The 25,975-nt window shown below is 59.3% G+C and overlaps 1 protein-coding gene across 4 annotated transcripts in view; it reads right to left on the bottom strand.

The window, feature by feature from the left end:
- ARNT2 (aryl hydrocarbon receptor nuclear translocator 2) overlaps window positions 1-25,047 on the bottom strand; it is a 142,634-nt gene extending 117,587 nt beyond the window's left edge. For 3 of the 4 annotated variants that reach the window (XM_032341922.1, XM_032341925.1, XM_032341926.1), the window contains exon 1: window positions 24,754-25,047. In XM_032341922.1, coding sequence (XP_032197813.1) covers window positions 24,754-24,784 — 31 coding nt within the window. In that variant the 5' untranslated portion in view covers window positions 24,785-25,047. The remainder of the gene's footprint in view (window positions 1-24,753) is intronic. The other variant, XM_032341921.1, reaches the window with a different exon arrangement.
- Window positions 25,048-25,975: the final 928 nt, after the last annotated feature.

Genomic DNA, 25,975 nt, shown 5'->3' with positions numbered 1-25,975 from the left:
AGGGGGCGGAGGGAACATGAGGGAAACACAGAGAACAGCCAACACGGCGTCCCGCCGCCAGACTCCGCTGCGAACGGACGCGGCTTTGGTCCGATGGACGGGACACCGTGCTGGGAGCACAGGGCAGCCTGGCCATAGACGGAGCTGGACAGACGGCGTCTGAGCTGACGTCAGACTTCTGAGACGGGGTGGCCGGGAAACAGTAACAAAACAGCGGTGACACCTGTCTTGCGAAAATGCCAGATCTTCATGCATCCAGTCCCGACGGCCCTCAGCGGCAGCCGTTCTGCACTCAGAGCACCTCGCTGACCTCCACGCACACCCGGCGTGCGCACGTGCAGCGCCCCTGTGTGTGCACCTGGGCGCACAGGTCCTCCAGCGTGTGTGCGCACACAGCCTCCGTGTGCGCGCGGGTCCTCGAGCACGGCCACCAAAGAGAGGGCACCGCCAACAGCTACGCCGGACGTTCATCTCCCACGTGGCAGTTTCTGTAACCTCTAAGTTGTGAAAACGCAGAGTATGTTACTCCCACAGTCGGGGACAGTGCAGGGGACGTCGCCGAAAGTAAATGAGCAGCCCCGGGACTCTGGGCTCCCTGGCGGCTGTCCAGGGGCTCTGAACACAGAGCTGGGGAGCGGAGCAGAGCCCCGCTGGTGAAATCTGTGAACCCTGGGCCTCCTGCAGCCCATCCCAGAAGAAGGGATGAGGAGGGGAGGGACGGGGAGGAGATGGCAGAGTAGGGGAGGGGAGAGGTAGGAGAGGGCAGGGCTGGGGCGAGGAGGGCAGGGGAGAGGATGGGGGAAGGACGGGAGAGGGCAGGGGAGAAGAAGGCAGGGCAGGGGAGGGGAGGGATGGGGATGGGGGTGGGTGGGAGAGGGCAAGGGTTGAGCAAAGAAGGGATGAGAGAGGGAAGGGAAAGGGAGGGGAGGGCAGGGGAGGGCAGGGGAGGGGAGGGCAGGGGAGGGGAGGGGAGGGATGGGAGAGGGCAGGGGAGGGATGGGAGGGCAGGGGCGGGGAGAGCAGGGGAGGGTAGGGGAAGGCAGGGGAGGGATGGGAGAGGGCAGGGGAGGAATGGGGAAGGGATGGGGAGGGCAGGGAAGGGATGGGAGAGGGCAGGAGAGGGCAGGGGAGGGGAGGGCAGGGGAGGGGAGGGGAGGGATGGGGAGGGCAGGGGAGGGGAGGGGAGGGGAGGGGAGGGGAGGGATGGGAAGGGCAGGGGAGGGGAGGGCAGGGGAGGGCAGGGGAAGGCAGAGGAGGGATGGGAGAGGGCAGGGGAGGGCAGGGGAGGGGAGGGCAGGGGAGGGGAGGGGAAGGCAGAGGAGGGATGGGAGAGGGCAGGGGAGGGCAGGGGAGGGGAGGGGAGGGGAGGGCAGGGGAGGGGAGGGCAGGGGAGGGCAGGGGAGGGGAGGGCAGGGGAGGGCAGAGGAGGGATGGGAGAGGGCAGGGGAGGGGAGGGCAGGGGAGGGCAGGGCAGGGGAGGGCAGGGGAGGGGAGGGCAGGGGAGGCGTCCCCGCAGGCTCCTGAGCTCCCACAGTAAGGCGGTGGCTCTCCGCGGTCCCTGACGACAGCGGGAACAGCAGGAGCTCCTCAGGGAGGTTCGGGACGGGGAGGGGAGGCCCCACAAGAGGAAAGGGGACAAACACGACGTGAGAAACAAAGGTGATGCGCAGCAGATACAGGGAATCAGTTCCGAGAGGCGGGGGCACGCCGCCAGCTCACGGGCAGGGACAAAGGGTCCCGGTGGCCACAGGAACACGCGTGTCCCTCCAGGGAGGGACCCTGCGTCTCTCCTCGGCTGCTGCGCACCAGGAGTGACAGGGACGGGAGGCTCTGTCCTCTCCACAGAGAGCGGCCGGCCGCGGCACCGCTCCCTGTGGGGTGAGCCCCCGGCACCCCTGGGTCTGGGTTCCTGTCCAGGCTCATCCGGACAGGGGGACGTCTCGCCCTCCCTGAGGCCCAGTTCCCGGGGAGCCCCCAGTCCCCAGGTGTCCTTCCTCACACATAGCGAGTTTCCAGAGCCGCCCGGCCACACACACCCCTGCCCTCGGCCAGCCTCCACCCTGCGCTTCCTTGCGAGCTGCTCGTCTGGTGCACCCCGTCATCCCGCCTCCCGGCCCCGGCTCTCGCCTGCGGTTCTCTCCTTCTGCGGGTTACAGAGCCTGGCGGCCTGGGGCGTTGGCTCCTTTCGTTTTGGGTTTCACTCTTGGAGCCTCCGTGGGCTCCAGCCTTCCGGCCACAGTAACGCCCTCAGAGAAGAGCTGCCCATGGGCCCGTTCCTGCTTCTGTAGCTTCCGAGCTCAGGGCTGCTGCATGGAGGCTGGGCTTTTTACACAAGCTTTCGTGTAAAACCTTTGGCACCTGCGGCCACTGGTCTGGGCAGGATACGGCCTCTGACTTAGCCCCGTGTAATGTATGCTGTGACCTTCACTTGAATTCCTCAATGTTTCCTGCTTTTCTCCAAGTTACCAGCACAGTGACAGCTTCTGAGTCACCTGCCGTGTGCCTGTCCCGGTACCGAGGGGCTGACACACATCGACTCGTCAGATTCTCGCCATCCCCCAGAGGTCAATGATCAAAAGAGGACTTGGACTGTCCCACCTTCCACCTGACCCCCCCACCCCTCCCCACACACCTTGCGCTCAAGACTCGGGAAACTCATGAAACCCCTTCCCGAAGCGCAGACATTTTACCTTTCGTCACCCCAGCTCCTGGCTTCACCCCCTAACTCCTAGCTCCTCCTGCCGCCTCCTCCTCTCCACCCGTGTCCCCGTGTCCCTGCCTCCTGGATCCCACCTGTGTCCCGCCCACCCCACCTCAGGTTTTCCCCAGATCCCTCTCCATCCGTCCCTTCTGCTCCCCCTGCCTGCCCCCAACCCCGAGCTGCCCCTGGAGTCTCTGATGCCCACCTATGTTCGGCCTCTCCCAGACACAGAAGCACCCGGGAACGGACACACTCCTCAGCCCGGCTCTCTCTCCGACACCCCCTGCCCTGGGTTTGTCCCTCTTGACTCAGCCTCAGGCTCTGGCGGTGCAGGGGCACACACGGCCGCCCACGGCACACCAGCGTCGGTGCGGTAAGGGGCGTCCGGAACGGCAGCTTTGCTTCTCGGCCTCCCACAGACTCCCTGCTACGGCGCCCCGGGGCAAGGGGCACCCGGAGAACCCTAACAAAACCAGATGACCCTCCCCGGTCCTGAAATGCAATTCTTTCTGTAAAAATGCCTTCCTTGAATAGGGGGGAAAAATAAACGTGAACACACCCCATTTGCACAACAAACCGGTTAAGGAAATCACGTTTCTTTCCACTGATACAACGTCCTCTCGGAAACCATCTATGAAACAAAGTGGTTTTCTTGCTGACTGTGTGCCTTGATGAATGTATTCATGCGTCATCTGACAAAGAGATTTTTACGTTCAATTTTAAACAGCAAATTACTCTCTAACTGTGAAATATACAAAATAGTAAAAATGCTTGCACGCACGGAAGGCTCTGGAAACTCTTTTCTGTTCTTGTGCTCTTCAGCGCTACAGACCAACTGGGCTTTGTCCTCAGTGGCCCGACCTCTGCCCGCGGCCCAGGTCTCCAAGATGGCCGTGGGCGGCTCCTGGGGGAGAGACTGCTGAGGCTCCTGGCGCCCCTGGGAAGCCCAGGCTGCAGAGGCCCTCAGGGACTGTGAGAATCGCCCTCTGGCTGCCGAAGACCAGGGCTCCTGGAGCTCACAGGATGGTCATTCAGTGTCCAGAGGCTCGGGCCCCAGCAGCAGGTCCCCTCGGCCTGGAGCATCTGTGCGGGGGCCAGCGTGCTTCCTGTGAGGGTCAGGGAGTGGCTGCTTCAGGCTTCAGAGGCCACAGGATCTCCGTGGCCACCACTCACTCATGTGGTTCTTGTCCACCAGCAACCACAGATGCCGTGTGCATGAGCGTGCCCGGCTGGGCGCCAGTTTACGAACATCGGAATTAGAATGTCATGTAATTTCCAAATCACGAGAGACCGTTCCTTTATGCCCCCCCAATACCGATCATTTAAGAATGTGAAACTATTTCCCAGTTTGTGGGGCACAGAAAAAAAAGGAGCAGGCTAGATGCGGCCGATCGGGCCTGATTTGCCAACCTCTGTCCTCTGCCAAGGAGCCCAGGCATCTGGCCCCGGAAGCAGCCCAGGGGGCTGAGCTCACATAGCCGGCCGACCGCAGCAGAGCTGCAGGTGCACGGATATTTCATCCCAGCCCACGCCCTGCAGGAGCTGAGCTGTGGGGAACCCACTCTGCACTTTCACCCTGAGAAAAACCCATTCTTGGATGCTGGGCTCCCAGGAGAGCACGGCCGGGCTCTGCACCGAGCCAGACCCTCCCCCCGGGCTGCAGTCCGTCCCACCGGCCATCTGAAGAGGCTGCCGTGCCAGACCTGTCAGAGGCGAAGGCTCGGGTGCACCGTCGTCCTCGAAGGCTGTCCCGAGAGGGAACACACAGTGACCTCCCAGAAGAGGAAAGGCTTTCCTTGGGCAGCTCTGCCACAGACTGGACTGTCCGGCTAGACCAGACACATGACACCGGTCGATGCTTGCTGTCTTCCGTGGGACTCCCTCAGACTGGGAGTCCTCAAGAGGGTGGGCAGCCAGGCCTGGGGGCAGGGGACAGGTACCAGGAGAGGCTGGCTGGGCCTGGGGAGTGGGGAAGCCACAGCATCAATCCCACTCACTCTAGTGCATGCCTGGGAAGGCTGTGTACGGTGGTGGCATCGAGGCGGAAGGCCTGGGCGGGGGGGGGGGGGGGGGGGGCAGTGTCCCTAGGACAGCGGCTTTAGTCTTGGGGACCAGCCCCGAAGTGCTAAGGGAAGGACAGACCTAATGGCTTGGGGGTGGGGGGAAGGAAGAGGCACCTGTGGCCACCTTCTCAGGGTGATGTCTTGTGGGTGTGACCATAAGAGTGGAGGGACCAGGAGAAGCAGGAGGAACTGTGGGGGCACAGGGGGCCTCTGCTTCCTACACCAGAGGGCTGGTCAGGCCCCCGGAGGTGAGGAGAAAGGGTGGCCAGGGGCTGGTCATGTTGGACCATGGCCACCCCCGTAGGTTCTGACGCCCCCATCGGTCGAGCTCAATTCCCCTGCTCTCTACCCAGAAAGCTGCGACCGCAGGCCCTGAGCTCCGAGAGACAGTATCTCCCAGAGACACTCACTGCATAAAAACGAACCCTCCATCTTTCCAACCCACTTCCCGGTGTGAAGATGGTGACAAATCAATCCCGAGGGTTCGGGTCATTCCACGCAGAAACATTACTGCTGGGCGGCTCCAGAGACCGGCGCGGCCATGGGGAGGGGACCTGGAGAGAAAGCTGGGCTTGTCTGCAAAGGGACGCTGGCTTGCAATCAACAGTCGCTCTCTGCTCCCTTCGAGGTCCTCTGCCTTTCTCTTCTGGAAGAGAACAGAGCTCCCTCCTATCAAACCGAAAATGTCTGCCGTGTGCGCATGCATCTGGGGTGGGACACGGAGCCCAGGGGAAGGCTCCCTCTCCCTGGGACCCCGGCCCTCCTCCAGTCCCAGCATTAACACGGATCGGACAAGGACACTTCAGCCAGTGAGGTCATTCCTGCGCCGCTACTGTGTCAGGCTGAACACGGGACTGTGGCTGGGACACAGGAGAAGCTCTGGGCTCCTGCCCCGCGCTCCTAGGACACCGGGTGAGTCCCAGTCTGACTCTGTCCGTCTGTAAGTCATGCAGCATCCTCATGCCTCATGAGATAATGTCCCAGCAACTGTCAGCAGGTCGAACGCACAGGAGCACTGACGGTGACACTGCTGGACAGCTTCCCTGCGACACTTGGGGTCCACGCACGGACGTGGACAGAGTGCGTGAGTGCCCAGCCCTGCCTCGGGCGGGGCTGGGGAGAGGCGCCCTCTGGCCCACGAGGAACACCACACACCATCACCAACACCAACACCGCCATCACCAACACGTGCAGCTTTACTGTGCAAACAGCGGTGGTGTGTAAGCCCCCGCACTAGGCCCACGGGTGCACAGAGCACACACGAGGACCGCACCCACCATGCTCAAGATGGGCTGGTGGCGATGGCCCTAACAGGAGCCCCAGAGAGGTCAGTGGGTGGCAGGGCCCGGGGTCAACAGGCAGGAAGTAGGGAAGAGACACGCAGACCGTGATGCCCCAGAGGTCAGAGTCAAGAACACACGGAGGTGTCAGGGAGGCGGGTTCTGAGGACTGGCAGAGAACGTTCAAGACCTGACACGGCCTAAATGTTAAAAAAAAAGGGGGGGGGCTTGTAAGTTCCGTGTGTGTCCAAGAGTGCACCAAGCAAGCCCCGAGTGGCGAGCAGGCCGGGTGTCACCACGGGGACTCCTAAGACAGATGGCTCACGCCTTCCTAAGACGGACTCTGTGCCCTCCACTCCCTGGCGTACCGTGCCACAGCTCCCACAGCTAACTCCCGTCTCCACAGGGAAGCCGGACTCGGTTTCTCCCCCAGACCAGGTGGCGAGCCGCCTCCCACTCACTCGGCCGGCAGAAGCTCGCTTTCCTTCCGTCGGAGGCACAGCGCTCCCGCGGCCTTCCCGGATGGAATCTGGGCGTCTACTCTGTATCGGGTGCCACACTCAGCACGTCCTCAAGCTCAGAACTGAGAGGGATGGTCCGATACAGAGTCAGCTGTGAACCAGAAAATAATTTTAAAACATGCCGTAGAAGACACGTAGCTGAGGGACAAAGGCACACGTGTCCGTGTCTTAGGGAAGGAGCCCCCTGGCTGGGTCCTGACCAGCCACCCCCGCGGACTCCCCTTCCTGATGTCACTTTGTCCTCACCTTTTCCTCTCGGGTTTATGACCTTATGGCCCAAACGTGGATCGCCACAGTAACATCCAACGAAACTAATTTTGCACCGGTGCTGTCAACGGCATTGTACCTCCCCAACCTCGCTCCAATTTCTGTGTCAAGACCCTGACCCCTGACACGACGGCCCGTGGAGGCGGGGTCTCCGAGAGGCCACCGGGTTTGGATGATGGCTTGATAGTGAGGCCTCCTGCTGGGATTAGTGTCCTTATGAGAAGAGGCAACAACAGAGAGCCTGTCCCCCTGTCCCCACCTGTGCGGACACAGCACATGCCAAGAGGGGGCCCTCGCACCAGGAACCAGACCAGCCCGCACCTCAATCCTGCACTTCCCAGACTCCAAACGGAGGAAATGAGCTTGTGTCACCAGAGCCATCTGGTCTACCGCACTTTGCCATGGCAGCTGGGTTGGCTAACACTGTTGCTCAACGGGACCAAGTTGAAAGTTGAAAGTCGATTCCCCTGTAGGAAGCATGCTCCCCTCAACACGGTAATTTAACCTGGTCAAGATCACTGGAACACCCTTCCCTCTTCACGGACCCCAAGGTAGAATGGTCACATGACTAATGACCATAACCTTGCATCAACCATGCCTTCCCTTCCCTTAGCCCTGTCCACTCCCACCGAGTGGCCTTGGGGACAGGCACCATAGAGAAGTTGGGGTTTGCTGGGCTGGACAGAAGGTCGAGAGAGACTGAATTCTGGTGGCAGCCGGGGCTCCCTTCTACTCTACAAAGATGATGCCCTAAAGCCAACTGCGCTCTTCTGGCTACGCTCAAAGTAGAAAGTACGGGGACAGCAGTTCTGAGGCCTGGCTGCCCCCAGCAACCCACAGCTACATAAAGAAGCAGCAGAGACCTCAACCGTCCTCTCCCCTGGCCACAGGAGGAAGACGACAGGGGTCACACACTCACATGTCCACCTCTTCTCCTGTATCCGTGCACGGATACACAGAACTGTCTTCTCTCCTAAAAGTCCCCTTCCGAGAAGTACTTAATTCACTTGAACCTTGTGGATACACTTGGGGACCTGAAATAGGGCCAAGGTCCTGCAGGTCATCCCACAGAAATGCCGCTGAAATGCCCATCGTCACTGAAGAAGGCGGGAAAGAATCATAACCATCAGGACTCCACGTACACAGTGTCACTTAGGGGCCACGGGAACAGAAGCCCACCACATCTGAGCAAGCCACGGATGGAGGGGCACCTCCGGCTCCCGGCACGGCACTCCTGTGGGGAGCCCTTCGGAGTCACGTGGAGTCCCCGTGCTCCCTTGGTCCTCTCTGTCTTTGCTACGGTCTGTTTTCACTACACTCGGTTTAGGTTTGCGTTTCTTCTGATTTACCTTGCTCAGAACCCGCTGTAGCCCGAGATTCTGAGGCTCAGGGCCGCTCGTTCAGTCCAGAAAATGACCCGACCCCCGGTGGCCCTGTCCACACTGCCGTCTCTGACCGGAGCTCCACAGTGCCCACGAAAGTAGGAGGCCTCACCTCTGTCTCGTGGCCGCGCACCCGTGTGTCCTCACTCTGTCTCTGTGCTAAATGCTCTGCAATTTCTCTCATTCCACTTTCTAATTCATTAATTCTCCATTCATCTGTGTTTAGTAGCTATTAAATCCCTCCATTGACTCCCTGAATTTGTTTATTTTTCAACGCTATAACTTCCCAACAGCCCACTTGGATTTAACGACAGCTGGCCGGCCGGCTGCCTCCACGGGGCTCCTGAGCACCCCTGGGGGACGAGCTTCTCACGAAGATCCACAACTGACTCAACATCTCAGGCCCCTTCCTGGTGCCTCTGAGCTAGGGAAGGCCCAAAGGGTGGTAAATGACCCCAGGGAAAAGGTGCATCTCGCCCAGGAAAGATGAGTTGGGAGGTTCTAAGAGCCGAGCCGGGAGGGACGAGGCAGATTTAATTTGATGAGGAAAAAAATGCAGTAAGATGGGGCCTGTGCTCAAGCATCATGAGAAATTCGTATCAGCTACTGAACAATAGTTCGCTGTTTTGACATTAATTCTGTTTTTACTGACTTTAACACGGTGACCATGGCTTTCTTGGCCTGCACATGAGCCTGACAGACCACGGGCAATCCTTTAATTTTCAAACCTTTCAGTCCCTTTTTTCAAGCTGTAAATAGGAGAATACGGTCGTACAGTCGGGCATCTGTGGTTCTACTCAATTAGAGAATCCTCTTCTTTTAAAAGAGAAGATTAGCCTAAATGCTTCTTTGGAAAGTCACCGTTTTCCAGCTGACGATGACACACCGGACTCCCGCCCGCCCCGTCTCTCCCTTTCTCCCGACACCCCGTCGACGACAGTGACAATGGCCCAATCCCAGAGGCCGACCAACGGGCATTTCCTCTGGGAAAAGAAACGAGCGGTCTATTTTCTAAAGAAATCTACGTCTCCCCAACGCGATCAAGGAGTTGGGGCGTGGGGGAGGAGACGGGGGACCATTCTGAGAAATCTGTATCCAGCTAACAATTTCTAGAAAGAGAGAAGTAAGAGAAAGAATTTAGTTTTTTTTTTTAAGTATTCAGCCCTGAGAGTCAGAGACGCTAGTCGAAAGGGCCCATCGACACCCAGAACAGAGAATGACACAAATCCCCACCCCACAGACCAACCCTTCACTGTACAGATGCGGAAAAGCCCACAGAGAGAACACGGGGTGTCCGAGGGCGCAGGGGGCCTCCCCTTGCTCTCGCAGGCCACCCCGGGCCCACCTAACACCGTCCCTCCCCCTCCCGGGACAGCCGGCGCACTTGCCCAGCACCCTCCTCCCGAAGCGGCCCGGGAGAACCAGGGTGACGACCGCGGAAAGGGGGTGCGCCGGGCCTCAGAGCGGTTTCAGCAGCCACTAGCTGGAAGATGGGGCTACTGAGCCCCGGCCATCGGGCAGACCCCCGGAGACCATGGACCCGAAGCAGGGGTGAGTGGGCATTGGGCTTGGCTGCCGCTGCCTCTGTGGCCTGCAGGGTGGTCCAGCAGCCCGGAGCACCAGCAGCACCTGGCAGCTGGTCGGACCGCAAAGGTCACCTGCTGACAGGGGGCCTAGGAGGGGCCAGAGGGGCGGCGCTCCGTTAAGTGTCGGAGAAGCTGAAGCCAGAGCAGCCGGGACAGGGCCTGTGTGGCGGCGCCACCTAGTGGGGGACAGGCCTAACTGCCCTGCCGCGGCAAGAGAGCGTTTCCGCACCGGCACCTTTCGCTCCATGACCCCGGGCAGACGCTGCCCTCCAGCAGACCGGACGTACGTGCTCGCAGGCACAGACCCCGCCGTCCTTTCTAACAGTGCGTCCCAGCATCTAAGCCCCGTGACCGACGCCGGACAGACAGGTAACAGACCCGCTGAACAGATGAAGGCGAGTCCTGACTTCTCGCTTGTCCACGAAGGGCACACACCCGGTGGTCGTGGGGCCGGTTAAACAGCTGCAAGAAGGAGGCACCGAGCCGCCGTGGGCAAGGCCGGGCTCCAGGCCCAGAGTCGGGCCGGCCCCGTCCTGGTCCGTCCAGGGCATGGGAGAGGCTGGGAGGGACAGTGTGCTTGGGCGATGCCCCCTCTCCCACCCCCACCCCCTGCCAGCGAGGACAGGGAGGAGACAGCATGGCTGGTCTGCACGTGGGGGCCAAACCGTGCTGGAAGGCGGCGGGTGGGGAGGACGGGGGAGGAGGACACCCCCAACAGGACAGGAGTGCAGCCGTGTCAGGGAGGGGCGCTGGCTGTGAGCGGCGGGGACAGCAGAGGCAGGGCCCGCGTTCCCAGAGACGAGACAGGCAGGAGGAGCTGCGTGCACGCGAGAGCCCCCCGACAGCCTGGGAGGGCCGCGGGCCATGGGGCTTCCTCACAAGCGCCGCCTTCTTCCGTAAGCACACCTGCTTGTGGGCTCCCCAAGTTCTTCCTGCTTCCCTTCGGAGCCCTGGTCACCCTCCATGCCACCGTGGCACCGACAGGAACAGCAACAGTGAGAACTGGTGCCGCCGCGAACACTAGGACACACAACCCTCCAGTCCTCACCACAAACCATCGAGCGCCCCGTTTCCCATGTCTGGGAGCAGCAGCGCTAATAGCCACGGGCCGGGTACCCCAAGCCCGCTTCCAGTGCAAGGGGGTATCTTGTTCCCCTCCGAACCTGGAGCACATGGAACAGACCCCATGGCATGCAATAAAGTAGCTGTCCCATTTTACAGATGGGTAAACAGAGGCCCTCTTCTGCACTGCCTCCTAGCAAACTGCGTTCACGTCACTCCCATGCACTGGGTTCTTACACACCTGCCCAGCGAGGTGAGCCACCAGGAACTACTAGGGTGGTTCCAACATCCCCCCGACTGGCTCTTGGGTCTCTGACAAGAGGAGGAGGGCGGGGGGGGGGGTGGCATGTGAAAGACGGGAGGAGGGAGAGGAGGTGGGGGAAGGAGAGAGAGAGAGAGAAGGGTGAGGAAGGAATTCTCAGACTTCCGAAAACGCAGCACGTTCCTTTAGGCAAATTACACCCAAAATTATTCTGGTTTTTAAGTCACGAGGTCTTTACAAAGTCACAGTCAAATACCAACTTGGTTTTAAGTGGGACAAAGAAGGGGCAAATTAACTTCCTTAACGCAGATGCAAACACACACGGAAGCCGGGCTGTGTACCAGCAACGGAGGACAGGACGAGTCTCACGCTCATTGCCGTCTGCAGGAAGATCTGGCTGCTAATTGCAGTGCATTTCAGGCATTCCACATGAGCAACTTACCTGAAAAGCTTTTCAATTTGTATGTCGGGAAAGTTGGTAATTAAACACTTCAAATCCCTGTTGACTTTGTTACAGACATAATCATTCTTACAGTTAGATGACAATTATTTTATTTGTCAAATGAAGTTGATATTTAGTTTAGGATAGTATTAGCCTTCCAGTATTTTTTAAAACTCCCCTGGGACCCGTACTCACCGAGGAGTCTCTGGAACCTCCCGTGAACGGTGTGCAGAGCCCAGAGATGAGGCTCAGTAAACATACCAGGAGGGTCGTCGGAAGCCGCTCAGCCCTGTCCTCAGCCTTGTCTGCCCGGGACCCTGACTCATCCACCCAGAGACCCCCTTCGGAGCGACAACTGCTAAAAGTAGTCGTGTGACACAAGGTCACTTTGGTGGCATTTTTGATAAAAAATTTTAAAAAGCACCACGCCCACGCCACCCTGCGGCAACACCAAACAAAAGGAAACAAAGGGATATTTCACCAAATGACTGACCTGCCCTAGGCCACAACGTGAAGGCCACCAAAGGACAAGAAAAGACAGAACAAGACCAAAAAAGAGGCGTCTGAGAAATGATTCCAGCACTGAGGGGGAGGCCGAGGGCATCGCGACGAGGACCTGGAGGGCAGCGCGCAAAGCGGAGTGCGTCCGACGGACATAGACAAACGCCACATGATCTCACTCATGTGTGGAATACAAGAAATAAAACAAACGAATAAACAACAAAAACAACAAAACAAGATTTCTTAAATACAAGGAACAAAGTGGTAGTTGGGGGGGGTGACATGAACCAAAGGTTATGAAGAGGTACGAACGCCCAATTATAGATAAAGCGGCCGCGGTGATGTCAGGTGTGGCACAGGGAACGAGCCTGAGCCCCGTGTGCACCTGACTGAGGCTAAAGTAACATTGTTACACTGTGCTTCGGTTCCGTTAGAAAACCATACAAAGAGAGAGAGACACCACAACTAAATACAATTTGCACCTCTGGCTTAACCCCAGGGCCAGGCGAACGATGTTTCCAGCTCTGAAGAACACTGTTCTGACAACATGGGGAAGGTCCGTGGCCGGACGTCGCTGTCATATTAGCGCCGACGTCTTGATTCGGGTCGCAGACTGTCGCTATGCGAGAGAATGTCCTTACTCATAGTGATGTGGGGTCACCAAGTGCCACAGTCTTGAGACGAATTTGGTGCAAAAAGGGTGCTTTTATGAAAGCATGGGGACAGGACGCGTGGGCAGAGTGAGCTGCCCTGGGAAGGTGAGGCACGACTGATTCTGTGCTTTCAGGTTTGTGGACGCAGGGGGTAGAGAGGACATAGGAATTTCTGCATGCTGAGAGCAGGGTCTGGGGACCTTGGAGGTCTGGCTGTCCTCGAGATAAGGCCACTTCTAGTCTCTCCAGGAACGGGAAGGCAGCTGTGCGTTCCCCGAGGAATGTCATGCCTGTGGGTCTCAGGTGATAGCATAACTCTTCATTGGCTTATCATCCGGGAGACAGGGACACTGGTTCGGTCATCCACTCAAGAAATATGTATTAAGCACTAATTATGTGCCAGGCTTCGTGTGAGGGACGGGGGACACTGGGGTTTAAAAAAAACAAAAGGTTCCAACTGGAACAGAAATGAAACTGAACGGAAATGAAACTCTGTCAAATTTGTTTTCTGGCAAATCCCCGCATCACCTGGGTGTTTCGAGCTCCACACGTCCGAGAGCAAACGTGCTCCCCCGCCACTTCCCCCCAAATACCCCCAAATTTCCGGACCTCATCCGCGTCTGCTGTCTTGGGAGGTGGTGCCCTACCCCCCCCCCCAACACACACACCCGGGGCGCATCAGGAACCTGGCTGCTCCCGTCCCCGCATCAGCTATGTCCAGCCTGTCACTGGCTCAGTCGGCTTCACTCCTAACCTACCCCAGGGTCCCCCCGTATCCCCCCATGTCCACAGCGCATGTCCCGGAGCAGGCTGCGCCCATCCCCCACCTGGACTGCCCACGCGGCTTTGCCGCCGGTGTCCTTCACCCAGATGGCAGATGCCGCGGCCAGAGAGAGCTTTCCAGAACACTGCTTGGGTCACATCACACCCTGCTCACGACATTTCGGAAGCCGCCTATTGCCTCCAAAACAAAGACTCCTTTCTTTCCGACTCCTTATTTTGTGGAGAGCCTCACACATGGGGTCGTTTCACAAGCGGCCAACTCCCCGACCACACGGTGAGCTCCGGAGAAGCGAAAAAACCGCGCCTGGCTCTGCAGGCCACTGCGAGCGCACGGGTGGCATGCAAATGAGTATTTGTTTAATTAGGTGGCTAGGCAATTGAAATAATTAGTGTCTGGCTCTGGCCAGTGGATGAAGACTCATGACCACCGGGGACCGAGGGGGAGGAGGAGGTACAGGAGGTACAGGCTTGGCAGAGCCTCGGGGACGCACAGACAGATACGCCGGGCAGGCAGCTGGAGGCCGACATCAGGGAAAGGCACAGGCTCCTGTCCCAGACGGAGCCCTCTGCCCCAAGCCCACCCCTTCACCATCCTTCTCTGCCCGTCAGAGGAGCCGGCGGGGGTCTGCGTGCCCTCGGCCCCCAGCGCGCTGTCGGCCACTTGCATAAACCTGTCCCGAAAACACCTGCTCTAGAGAGCGGTCCAGAAGCCGCTGGCCACGCACGCAGCCGGCCTGTTGCGCTCAGCATCCCGCTACCCCCTGGCATGGGACACAGCACCCTCCGGGCGGGGGCGGGGGCACTGGGGGAAGGCTGCCTGAGCCGCGCTGGAAGTTTTCTGGTGCGAAATGCTTTCAAAAGGAGAGAACACAGCTGTGAGCCTTGATCACATTCATTCATTTTATCCTTTGGGGGGCCTGGACTCCATCAAGCATATCAAATTACAGCAAACGATTCCAGACTACGCCTCGTCTCAAACTGCTGATGGGACAGAAACATCAACGCTGTTCTAAAAATAATAATAAAAAATTCCTGCCATTCTGTTATTTCACATTTAAATTAACTTTCTTCATGGGTGTCGTGATGATCTGAAGGGGGCCGTCTCATCCTTCCGGCTGCCGGGTTTTCTTACACTGGGCAGTGGTCGCAAGAGCCAGCCCCTTTCTTCTCTGCCGGCCATGCATCCCACAGACCTTCTGAGTCCCCTTTCCAATTGCCACGGCCCAGAGGTGACAAGCAGGCCCATCCGCACAGAGCAGGGCTTCCCGACCTGGGCACCAGGGCCATCCGGGTCTGGAGAAGTCTTTGTTGTTGGGGGGGCTGCCCCATGCCTGCAAGAGGTTAGGCATCATCCCCACCCCCGCCAAGGGCACCCCACCCCAGGGCTGGGCCAACCAGGAAGCCCTCCAGACCCCTGATGCCCCCTGCAGCTCTGCGTCGTGTGGACATGCCTCTGCCCCCCCATGCCAGCCTCCTCGGTGCTCTGCCACACAGCCCAGTCAGAGGCCCCTCCAAGAGGAGACAGAGAGTATCATCCGCGTACCATGAATTTAAAACAAGGGAGGTGGGGCGCCTGGGGGGCTCCGTCGTTAAGCAACTGCCTTTGGCTCAGGTCATGATGCCGGGTCCTGGGATTGAGTCCCACATCGGGCTCCCAGCTCAACGTGGGGTCTGCTTCTCCCTCTCCGTCTGCCTGCTGCCCCTGCCCCTGCCCCCGCTCGTGCTCTCTCTCCATCACTCTGTCAAATGAATAAATAAAATCTTTAAAAAAAAATGGGGGCATGAATCAACTTCAGGCCTCCTGGTGCCCGGGAGTCCGGAACTCCGCTCATTAGCTGAGGTCCTACAGAGCGGCCACATCGCTCTCCTGCCTCCCTTCGGTCACTTACCAGCTTCAGTGGCTTTTTCCACACAGCACCCCTGGGGCCCTCCGGGGGGTCCTCCCCGGCTGTACCAAACAAGCCTCTTTTGCCGCCGGGGCCTGGGTAGAGAGGGGCCCAGTGCAGGAGGGACCAAATCGAACACACTTTCCCTCAGTCACTAAAACCTCCTGACCCTGCGTCTGAAGCTGGAGTGACGGCCACCAACCGTCTAAGCCATGACGCATGGGCGAAGGAACAATGGCCCCCACCCTGCTGGGAGCTCTCCTAGCCCGGGCGCCGGCAGCCGGCCAGTCTGGTTGGAAATGGGTCCTTCCGTCCAGGTGCGTGTGTGGACACTTGGCAGCGATCGAGGCCTTCTAGGACAGTTACCGGCCCCTTCCACGGGGAGAAGGCCACGTAGGAGAGGTGACGTGGCAAGGGGCCCACGTCCTGCTCCCCCACTTACACAGCGGGGGCCCCAGGCAGGTCTCGGAGCTGGGCTGAGCCTCGGGTTTAAGCTCTGCATAAACCAGGTGTTAATGCAAACACAGAAACCCACCGGACGGGTCGACTCTCTCCCAGGACGTTAAGGTAAGGGAGACAAGGAATCGTGTCACGACCTCTTTATCTCTGGGAACAGCTGTGACCCTGTTGTGGGGGACTCAGGCAAACGGAAAAGTGCACCAAATGCCCCCCAACAGGAGAGGCTGAGCGAACGGACACGGGCAGGGCACTGACACGAAGACCACAGTGACCCGGCCACCAAGACAGGAGGACGACACGACCCAAGGACGCCCGGGCTCTGCACGCGCTGCTCCGGGGGAAAGTCTGCAATGACACACGCAGGGATGCTTGCGGTGGGTGGTGGAACTACCCTCACTTCTGGACATTTGCCAGCTGTTTCGTTTAGAACGAGCAGGTATACTGCTGGCCTCGGGGGAGGGGCCGCTATGAGGGTGACAGGAGGGGGCTGGTCAGCGGGGGCTAGGGGACCCCGCGGCTCTGCCTGGCCACTCTCCCAGCACGACCAGAGTGAGAGAAGATGCCTCCTCTTTCTGTACAATGCACAAATATGGGAACCACTTTCTTGCAAACATTCTCGCTTGTTTGTGGATTTGCCTGGAAAATGGTCAAGCTGTTGCAGTGTGGAAAGCCCGAGGCTCCTTATCGGCCCAGGGCTCCGGCCTCTGACTGCTGCAACCGCGGCAGCCGCCAGTGGGGGGTTGGTGGAGTGGTCCTTTGAACAGAAATGAAGCTGCCCCTGGCTCTGGCCAGTCCCAAGTGCACCTTATCTGCAGTGGCCGGTCACTATACAAGCCCCATCCGTGGTTCCGCACACAGAAGGCAGGGAGGGGAGGACCCCTTCCAGGAGTACCCCCGTGGGACTCTAATAAGGGACCTAGTGGGGACAGGTCTTCTGCTACCCCCAGCTGGTGGCCAGGTTATGACCAGTCTGACCTCCCCTCCTGGGGAGAATGATAAGATCTGTGCTTCTCCAAGCTTCCTTTATAATGAGATAAAGTCTGGAAGAACTGGTTTGGGGAGAGACTACCCTGGTAGGATTTACAGATCAAAATCAGTTCCCACAAATAAAGACCAGAATCTAAATTAGACGGCTCTGGCCTCCTGTTTCAGAGACCTGCAAATACACTGCCTGCAGGCATGTACAGGCAGCCACATACAAAGCTGTGACATAATTCCCTGGCACCCATTCACATATGCACCCAGACACCCATGCGTTCATATACCCACGCATCCACATACACAGGTACCCAGGCATCCATACCAGTCACCCAGGCACCCAGGCTCCCATGCAGCCACCTTCCTGGATACCTACTATACCAGACGCGACATGACAGGTGCTGGGGCTGCACAGTGAGAAAGGCATCCCCCCCCCGCCCCCCGTGGGGCTTCCAGGCCAGCAAGAGACCCAGGTGTCCACCAATGACTACACAATTTACCATCTCATTCCCGGCGAGGCGAAGTGCTCCGGAGGTGAAGTCCACCCATGGGGCCCCGTGCAGGCAGCTTTATCTGGATCGAGGCGTCGGGAAAGGCCCCCCCATGTCCCCCAGCTGAGTAAGAATCCAAGCTGAGACCAGAAGAAACCAGTGTTGGTTGGTGGCGTGGGCAGGAAAGACAGGTGAACTGGGATGGGTGTCAGCAAAAGCCCTCAGATGCAGAGGTTGGGCCAGAGGCGGGAGACGGTTAGTATTCACTCACAGGAAGCTCTGTGTGCGTCCGCGTCCACCAGCCTGCCCCGCGCAATGACCGCCCCACAGCCTCTGTCTGAAAGGCCCATGTCTCCATGCACAGCCGTGCGCCGCCGGACCATGCCAGGGCAGGCTCCTGACCTTACAGCCCCGTGCAGATATGACCTTAGGGCAAGAGGAAGAGAGGCAGAAAGGATGTCCCTAGGCAGGTGAGGGAGAGTCAGCGCAGACCCACAGTGAAGTGGTGAGTGGGGATGCCGCCAGGGACCAAGGTGCTTCAGCTCCACTGTTCTGTCCTCTGGGGTCTCACTCCCCCCAAGAGAAGCACTCGGCAAAGCTGGGGAAAGGCTAGTTGAAGTCCTTTCCCGTGTGTTCATTTTGCAGCCCAGGTCCCTGGGGCCAGGTGGCCACTGCCTCCCCGACAGCTCCAGCCCCGTGTCCCGGGGGCACCCCAACTTGTGTCCAATGCTGAAGTCTCAAGCACGCCCCCGGCCCCATGTGTCTCCCCCTTCCTGCCGCCCCCCACCACGCAGGTGTCGGGACGGACAGCGGGGGCCTCCCCCACGCCTCCTCTTCCTCTCGCCCTCTCCCACCCCCTGCCACAGAGTCCTGACAGCTCTGCCCAAAGACAGAGCTGCTGCGGGTGGCTACATGGGGGGCAGCCCCGCTGCGACGGACGAGGACGAGCCTGGTGCCCCGGCGCTGTTCCGCGCGGCTTGCCAGCCCCGACGTCTATCTTACCTCCTCCTACTTCTCTCCGTCTCCCCTGCCGGCCGGGCCACGTCAGCAACCTCCAGCTGGAGCCTTGCCTCACGTCCTGCCTTCCACTCTGTTCCCCACACAGCAGCCGGGGACAGCACGGTGACACACAGGGCAGAGCACGTCCCTCCCTGGCTCCGGACCCCGTGGCGGCCTTCTACTGCACCTAAAGTCCGACCGACTCCACGGCCTTCCCTCTGGGAGCCCTTCATCTCCCAGACGGCAGCGCCCAGGTTGCCTCCTCAAGAGATGAATACGGAAGACAGTCTAGTCTCTTCAACACACGGTGCCGGGAAACTGGACAGCCACATACGGAAGGACGAAAATGGGCCCCTCGTACAGCACGCACAAAACTCAACTCAAAATGGAAGAAAGACCTAAACACGGGACCCGAAACCACACAACTCCTAAAAGGAGAAGTGGGCAGTCATCTTGGACATCGGCCATCGCAACATTTTTCTAGCTACATCTCCTTAGGCAGGGGAAACACGAGCAAAAATGAACTGGTGGGACTTCATCGAGATAAAGTGCTTCTGTACAGAGAAGGAAACAGTCAGCAAATCGGAAAGGCAGCCTGCGGAAGGAAGGAAATATTTGCCGATGACACAGCTGATAAAGCGCTAATATCTAAAATGCAGAGAGAACATACACGATTCAACATCAAACAACAAATAATCTGATTTAAAAATGTGCAGAGGACCTGAACAGACACGTCTCCAAACAAGACACGCGGATGGCCAGCAGACACCCGAGAAGATGCCCCACATCCCTCAGCATCGGGGAAAGGCAGATGGAAACCACAGAGAGGTCCCGCCTCGCCCAGTCAGAAGGGCTCAGATCAGTAACAGCAGGAACCACGAGTGCTGGCAAGGATGCGGGGAAAGGGGACCCTCGTGCACTGTTGCTGCGGTAGCAAGTGGGAGCAGCGGCTCTGGAGAACAACACAGGACGTCTTCCAAAAAACTGAAAATAGAATTACCCTACGATCCCGCAATGCCACCCCGGGCAGTTACCCAAAGAAAACAGAAACGAATTCAAAAGGATACATGTAACTCTGTGTTCTCCGCAGCAGGATCTACAGTAGCCAAGACAAGGAGGCAACGCCAGTGTCCGTGGACAGACGCACGGATGAAGCTGTGGCATGTACGCACGCATACATGCAACCGAGCAGGACTCGGCCAAAGAAAAGAATGAGGCCTTGTCATCAGCAAGGACACAAAAGGACCTAGAGGGCATTCTGCTAAGTGACACAAGTCGGACGGGGAAAGACAAACACTGCACGATTCCACTTACAGGCGCGAGCTAGAAGACCAAACCATGAACCAAAAAACTCAGAAACACAGAGGACAAACTGGTGGTCACCAGACGGGAAGGGAGTCGGGACAGGCAAAATGCGGGAAGGGGAGTGGGAGGTCCAGGCTTCCGGGTACAGGACGAGTCAGTCCTGGGAATGAAAGGAACAGCACAGGGAACGCAGTCGGCGGTATCCCGGCAGCGCTGGGCGGCGACTGGTGGTAGCGGCACTTGGGTTGAGCCTGGCGGGGCGCACCTTGTGCCACAGAATCATTAGGTGACAGGCCTGGAACTCCCACAATGTTGTGTATCAACTACACTCGACCACAAAAAAAGAACATCAAATACATTTAATCTCAACCTGGAATATAACCTCGTAAGGCATCTCATTACCTCGTCCTCACCTACTCTGTCCATGTATACCTCCTCCGCTTCCAGATGTGTCCGCCCCCGCGGCAGAAGGCATCCCATCCCCGCAGCCAACAGCGAGCGCTGGCCCCCTGACCCCCAAGGACTACCTTACGGAACCTCTGCTACAACACAGATCAGATACCCAGCGCCTCCCCCGGGCCCCCCGGGGCCCCATGCCCACCTGCTCTCACCTACGAAATGTTTGGGAGCATGGGAGCAGCAACGACTTCCGTGCGAAGCACACAGCTCTGACTGCCCGTGCAAGATAACCAGCGACCCCCAGGACACCTCGATGAATGCACCCAACTCTTAAAAACCGTGACTGCCTAGGGACCCAGGATCAAATGTCCTTTAGCTTGTTTTGTAGAAACTGTCATATCAGAGCGCTCTGATTCGAAACCTGGTGATCGATAGGAAGTTTGCTCTCTGTGGGGCCATCCAAACGGGAAAGCAATACAATCAAACGTTAATAAAGAATTTAAAAAAGGTTTCCCCTCTAAGGGGCAAGCCTCAAACCTCCTTCATTTCTTCACACTGTTAACAATCTTACAACTAACCCATCTGTGGGATTCTTAGGGCTGCGTGTGCCCAGGAGCAGCAAGGAGCTCAGCGGTCATGGCAGTCCTGGTTTTGCACCGCTGACCACCCACAACCGAGCTCTCAGCACCTGGCACATAGTAGTTGCTCAGTAAATACTGGCTGAGGGACAGACCAGCCTCTTTCTCAGACATCACTCCTTTCCCGGGCAGAAGCCAATGGGCTGTCAGTGCATCGCCAGCTTCATGGCACATGGCTACAAGATCAACCTTAAAAGGATTCTTTACTGAAAAGCAGACCAACACTGTATGTTAATTAATTGAATTTAAATGCATTTTTAAAAAAAGAAGACCACAGGTTTCACATGTGGATGGCCCAGCAGCAAAATGAACTTTTCTCTTAATGCACAGTACTTGACTGATTCTAAACGCACATTTTTAAACCAACCTGAGATGGACGCACCTTACATAACTGACAGAGAGTCTGGGCTGAACTGCAGAGCTTTCCTTCCGGGGTTCCTACAACAGCGATGTGCCTCGTAACTGATGGGCTCGTGAGTTCCGTGAAATGCAATATGTAAAGAAATTGGGCTTCCAGGGTATGCTGGGTTGGGCGCTCCTCTGTCCTGGGGCAGGGGGTTGGGCAGGGCCACGGGGCCCCCCACAAGCTCCACGGGCGTCCCTCGGAGCATCCCTGGGCGTCCCTCTGGGTCCCCAGGAGCACTGCGAGGACAGCCACCGGAGGGCAGCCCGTGCCTTCCCCCGTCTGCCCACAAACCCGAGCCTGGAATGACCCTACGTTCTCCGTAGGACAAGCTCTCTCCACTCTAAACTCCCGGTTTCAGAAGCCAGTGCCCACAGGGCTCTGTGTGCGTTTCCAGCATCACACAGCACACCTGTCCAGCACGCACCTCATGCTACTGTTTGCTACAAAGTCAGTTTCCTTGTGCCTCCTGTTAGCCTCGGAACTCTCAGAGGTCCAAGAGCATCCTTCCTCACCTTCACCCTGGCCCAAACCCAGAGCAGTGCTTGGTGCGTCTGAAGTGTTCGATGCCTCTGTTGAACCGACCCAAACGTCCCTCCGCCTACAGCTGTTTGCCCTGAGGACGACCTCCCCGTACCATACACTCAATTCCAAAGACAGGAAAACGGAGGGAAAAGAAGTCTAGTCATGGATTTCAGGAAAAAAGTAGAAATTCTAAGTCTCTGAAATCATACCTTTCGATTCCTTTTCCGTGTGCAAGCAAGCCTCCTTAACTCCCTGTAAACGCTCGTTGCAGGGAGCGGCCTGATGGTGCCGAATTCCCGATGCTCTTGGGTCTCACTGTACCTGAGACCCTCCTGCTTCTGCTACAAAAGATGACGGTGGAGCGCAGGCACCGGAAAGGCAGCCCCCTTGTCCCCTGTGCCGTTTCGGTTAAGGATAACCTTCCATGCGTGAAACGAATCCAAACCTTTCCTATTCCATATAAATCAGAAATGCTTAAATATCACCCAAAGAGGGAGTGAAACAAACAATGCGCAAACGCAACAGAAGATTCTAGAACACCATCCCTTGGTCTAGGGCACAGAGGTCGACCCCGGCCAGAGAGAACAGGGAGAATCAGTGAGCCGTGTAGGGCCTGGAGCCGGGAGGGGTCAGGCACAACTGGACACCCAGACGGGGGCGGGGGGGCACAAGCCAGGAGAACTCCGGAGAGCCCAGCCTTTCTCTCCTCAGAGACCACAGCTCCCCCAAGGAGCTGCTAGAATCCGGACCTGAAACCCAAACAGGAGATCTGCGAGGGGCAAATCAGAGGTTTAAATGGGGGTCCTATCACCCGAACACCCGGAGAATGGGAAGACTCCAGCTCCATCCAGCATCGCGGATCCAGAGTGCCCTCCCCATGCCTTACGGAGACAGCTACCGGCACAGGGGCCTGCTGGCGGGCAGCCCCGGGCTGGGAAAGCAGAACTAGTGGGCAGGGGGGGCAGAGGCGACAGGCTGTGGCCTTTGGACCCTGGGCACAAAGGAGCAGAACAAATAAATCTCAGTGCCTCCTGGTGCATTTGCCCATGTTTACCAAGCTCTTACCCTTTGCAAAGCAACAACATCCCGGGGAAGGGGAGAGGCAGGAAGAGGGGGCAGTGTTCAAAGAAGCATATGGGGCAGTGGCCTGGGGCAACAGGATTGGGGGCCCTGCCTCTATAGCCAGTCCAATCTGCAGTCTCCCTCTCGGGCTCCCACCCAAGACGACCCACACCTGCGGCAGGAGAGTCTCCCACCGGCCCAGGCGCAGGCACTCGGGGGCCCGGCCCCGACAAGCCAGGCAGCTGCCCTGACTGAGTCCAGGCGCCTCTGGAACAGTGTATGGGTTGGACCCCCTTCCAAGTGTGCTGTAAGGGGTTCTGCGTGTGGATATGCTAGGTATATGCCTGCTCTGACTTTGCTCCTCTTTCCAATGTAAGCCTCTACAGTACCTTCGTTTAACTGCCTTCGCTTTTTTTTTTTTTTAATGTCATAACACTGAAGTCCATCAGTTTGCTATTGATTTTCCAGCAGCCGACCAGGTTGAAACCACAGACTCCGGGAACCAGCCAACCGGAGCAGCTGTGTCCACACGGCCCACGCTCCTCTCACCATTTGGGACCACCAGCTCCCCATCTGAGTGCCAAGACTCCCTGTGTCTCTCACGGAGCCTCCTTCCTTGGAACGCCTCCGACTCCCCACCTCTGTGTCTCCAGGGCCTGCCCCTTTACCCTTACCCACATCTGAGCTGTACCCAGTCCAGCCCTGCCCCCACCGGCCCAAGGGTGCTGTTCCTCTCTGTCCAGAGCTGGGTCCTGGACATCTCACCACCCTCCCTCTGACAATGGGCCTCATTTCGACCAGCCTCCCTGCCTCCAGGCTCGCGCCTTCCGATGTTATCTAGAAGCCCGCCTTCCTGAAGAAGTGATCATGCGACTTCCTCGTTCAATACCACTGAGGACTCCTTAATGTTTGTGTTGCGGGATGGGGGAGGGGGGTCCAGACTCCTCAAAGTGTCCCTCAAAGACAAACAAGTCAGTGAAATCCCACTGCCCCCTCCTGGAACCCCAACGCCCCACGTACTCACTGAAACCTACCCAGTGTGCATCTGGCCCTCAAGCTGTCCCCTCCACCTGCAAGGATCATCGGCCCCCAGCTCCACACGTGCAAACCCTCCAGTCCCACCAAGGTGGGCTGGGAAAAGTCTCAATTCCAGAAGCTTTCCCCTGCCAAAGATGGAGGGGACCCTTTACTCCTAACTCTGATGACCCGTACTTTCTTCTTTACTAGCCCCCCCCACACACACACACACCCCTGAATCTCTAACACAGGGACCTTTCCGCACTGGGAATTCCTGGAGGGCTGGCTTGGTCTGACTGCCACCAGCATCCTCCTCAGGGGCTTAGTAAGCGCCAAGGCGGGATGGTAGCTGTCAGCACGCAGCACCCAAAACTTGACAGCCGCCAGCCCCGGTGTCCCCCCCTTCCCATTCTGGGGCGCCCCTCAGGGAGGGCACTCTCCCCGCCGGAAACAGAACTCCCTGCTCCCCTTCCCGAACAGGTACACATGCCCACTCGTCATGACCCAGTCACCCGTCCCAGATCTGCTGGGCGCGCACGGGGGTCGCGGACCGCACCCCGAGGGCGGGTCCACCCGCGGAGGCAGCGGGCACGAGCCGGACCGGGCGGGGATGCTCCGGCGGCCGCGGGGCTGCGGGCCGGGCGCCGGTGCCCACCGAGGACCAGGGCGCGGCGCGGGGACAGGGGGGCGCAGGGGACCGGCGCTCGAGGGCGGGCCGCGCGGGGGAAGGCGCGACTTCCACCCCGGGCCACCCTGTTGAATCGCGGCTCCAAACTTTTCCCCGCGCCCGCGCGGTGCCCTCCCGCCGCCCCAACCGCCGCCGGAGACGCCGCGGGGCCCGGGGCGCGAACAGGCGGCGGCTCGCGATGGGGAAGCCCTGGGCGGCTGTTCTCGGAAGCCGAGGGGGTCGCGGGCCGGCGCTGCGCTTCCGGGGGCCGCGAGGCCCGCGTCCGCCGCCCGCGGGGCCGGTGCTGATGCTGCGACGCGCGGGCCCCGGTGCGCGCCTGTCCCCCACCCCCGCCCCGGCACCGTCCCCGGTGCGCGCGGGGCCCCGGCCGGGCCTGCGGGCGGGCGCGGCCGCTACTCACCCGGAGGGTTGACCGCCGCCGGGGTTGCCATCTTGCCGGGAGGCCGGGCGGGGCGGAGCGCGGCGCGGAGCCGGGCCCCGGAGGGCGGGCGGGCCCAGGCGCCGCCGCCGCCGCCACACAAAGGACGGCGCGGGCGGGCGCTGCCTCCGCTCGCCCCGCCGCCGCCGCCGCCGCCGCCCCGCCCCGCCCCCGCCTCCCGGGCCGGCCTTTGTCGCGCGGCGGGGGGCGCGGGCCGCCGCTCCCCGCCGGGTCGTAGCACCGCGAGACTTGCGCCGCGGGCCGCGGGCCCCCCGGGGTGGGGGTGGGGGTGGGGGGCGCGGCGGGCGCAGGTGCTCGGGCCGGCCCCGCGCGGGTTTGGGCGGGGGGGGGCGGACCGGCCGGCGCTCGGGTGTCCGGGACGCAGCGCGGAGGCCGGGGCCGGGGCGCGGAGCGGGTGGGGCGAGAAGCCCATTAAGATGCAGAGGGAAGCGGTCCTGAGAGGCGCGGGGAACAAAGGCGCCCAGTGCGGCCCACTTAGCATGCCGGCGCCGTGCCGCCTGGCTCTCCGGGGCCGGGGCCGCGGCCGAAGGGTGGGCGCCCGGCGCCCAGAAATTCCCAGGGCCCGGACAGCTTGGGAGCGCGCTCGGTGCACACCCCGGCCCGGCAGCCGGCCCAGGAATCGCGAACGACTTAGCGCTGAGGAGGGCACTCAGCTCTGCTCCTCCGGCCCGGGGACTGGCCTTGGCTATGACCCGAGGTTGTTGTGAGAGCCGTGGGGACACAACCAAAGACAGAATTGAACAGATTTTTAAATGTTTTGATCTGCATGCCCTGGTGAGGTTATGCCGCAGAGAGCTGGGGCGACCCTCTGTGCTTCCAGCAGACACTCCGATGGCTGTGAAAGCTCATGGCTCATAGGAAGAAAAGTGGGTGAGGCGGGTGCCCCAGGTGCGAAGCTCAGGCGGATGGGTGAATCCATCCCAGGTGAGAGCCAGAGAAGGGCAAGATGGCTCCTCATGGAGACAGGTTTGCAGAAGCATCCGACCCTTTCGCATCCCTCCAAAGAAGCATGGGGTGGAGGGTAGAAAAACAGTGCCTGGGATGTATTTTCAAATAGGCGCCGTCTTTGGGGAGTATTTGTGACTATTGAGCTGACTAACAGGCGCTTAATGATAGTCATTTGGTTATCGACTGGGCAGACATTGAGTGTCTGCGTGTGCCAGCTAGGTGCTGGGTGTAGGCA

Source organism: Mustela erminea, chromosome 5 (assembly GCF_009829155.1).
Source record: "Mustela erminea isolate mMusErm1 chromosome 5, mMusErm1.Pri, whole genome shotgun sequence".
NCBI classification, from domain to species: Eukaryota; Metazoa; Chordata; class Mammalia; order Carnivora; family Mustelidae; genus Mustela; species Mustela erminea.
Note: the sequence above shows the minus strand (reverse complement) of the source record. Positions and strands in the feature narration are given on the sequence as shown.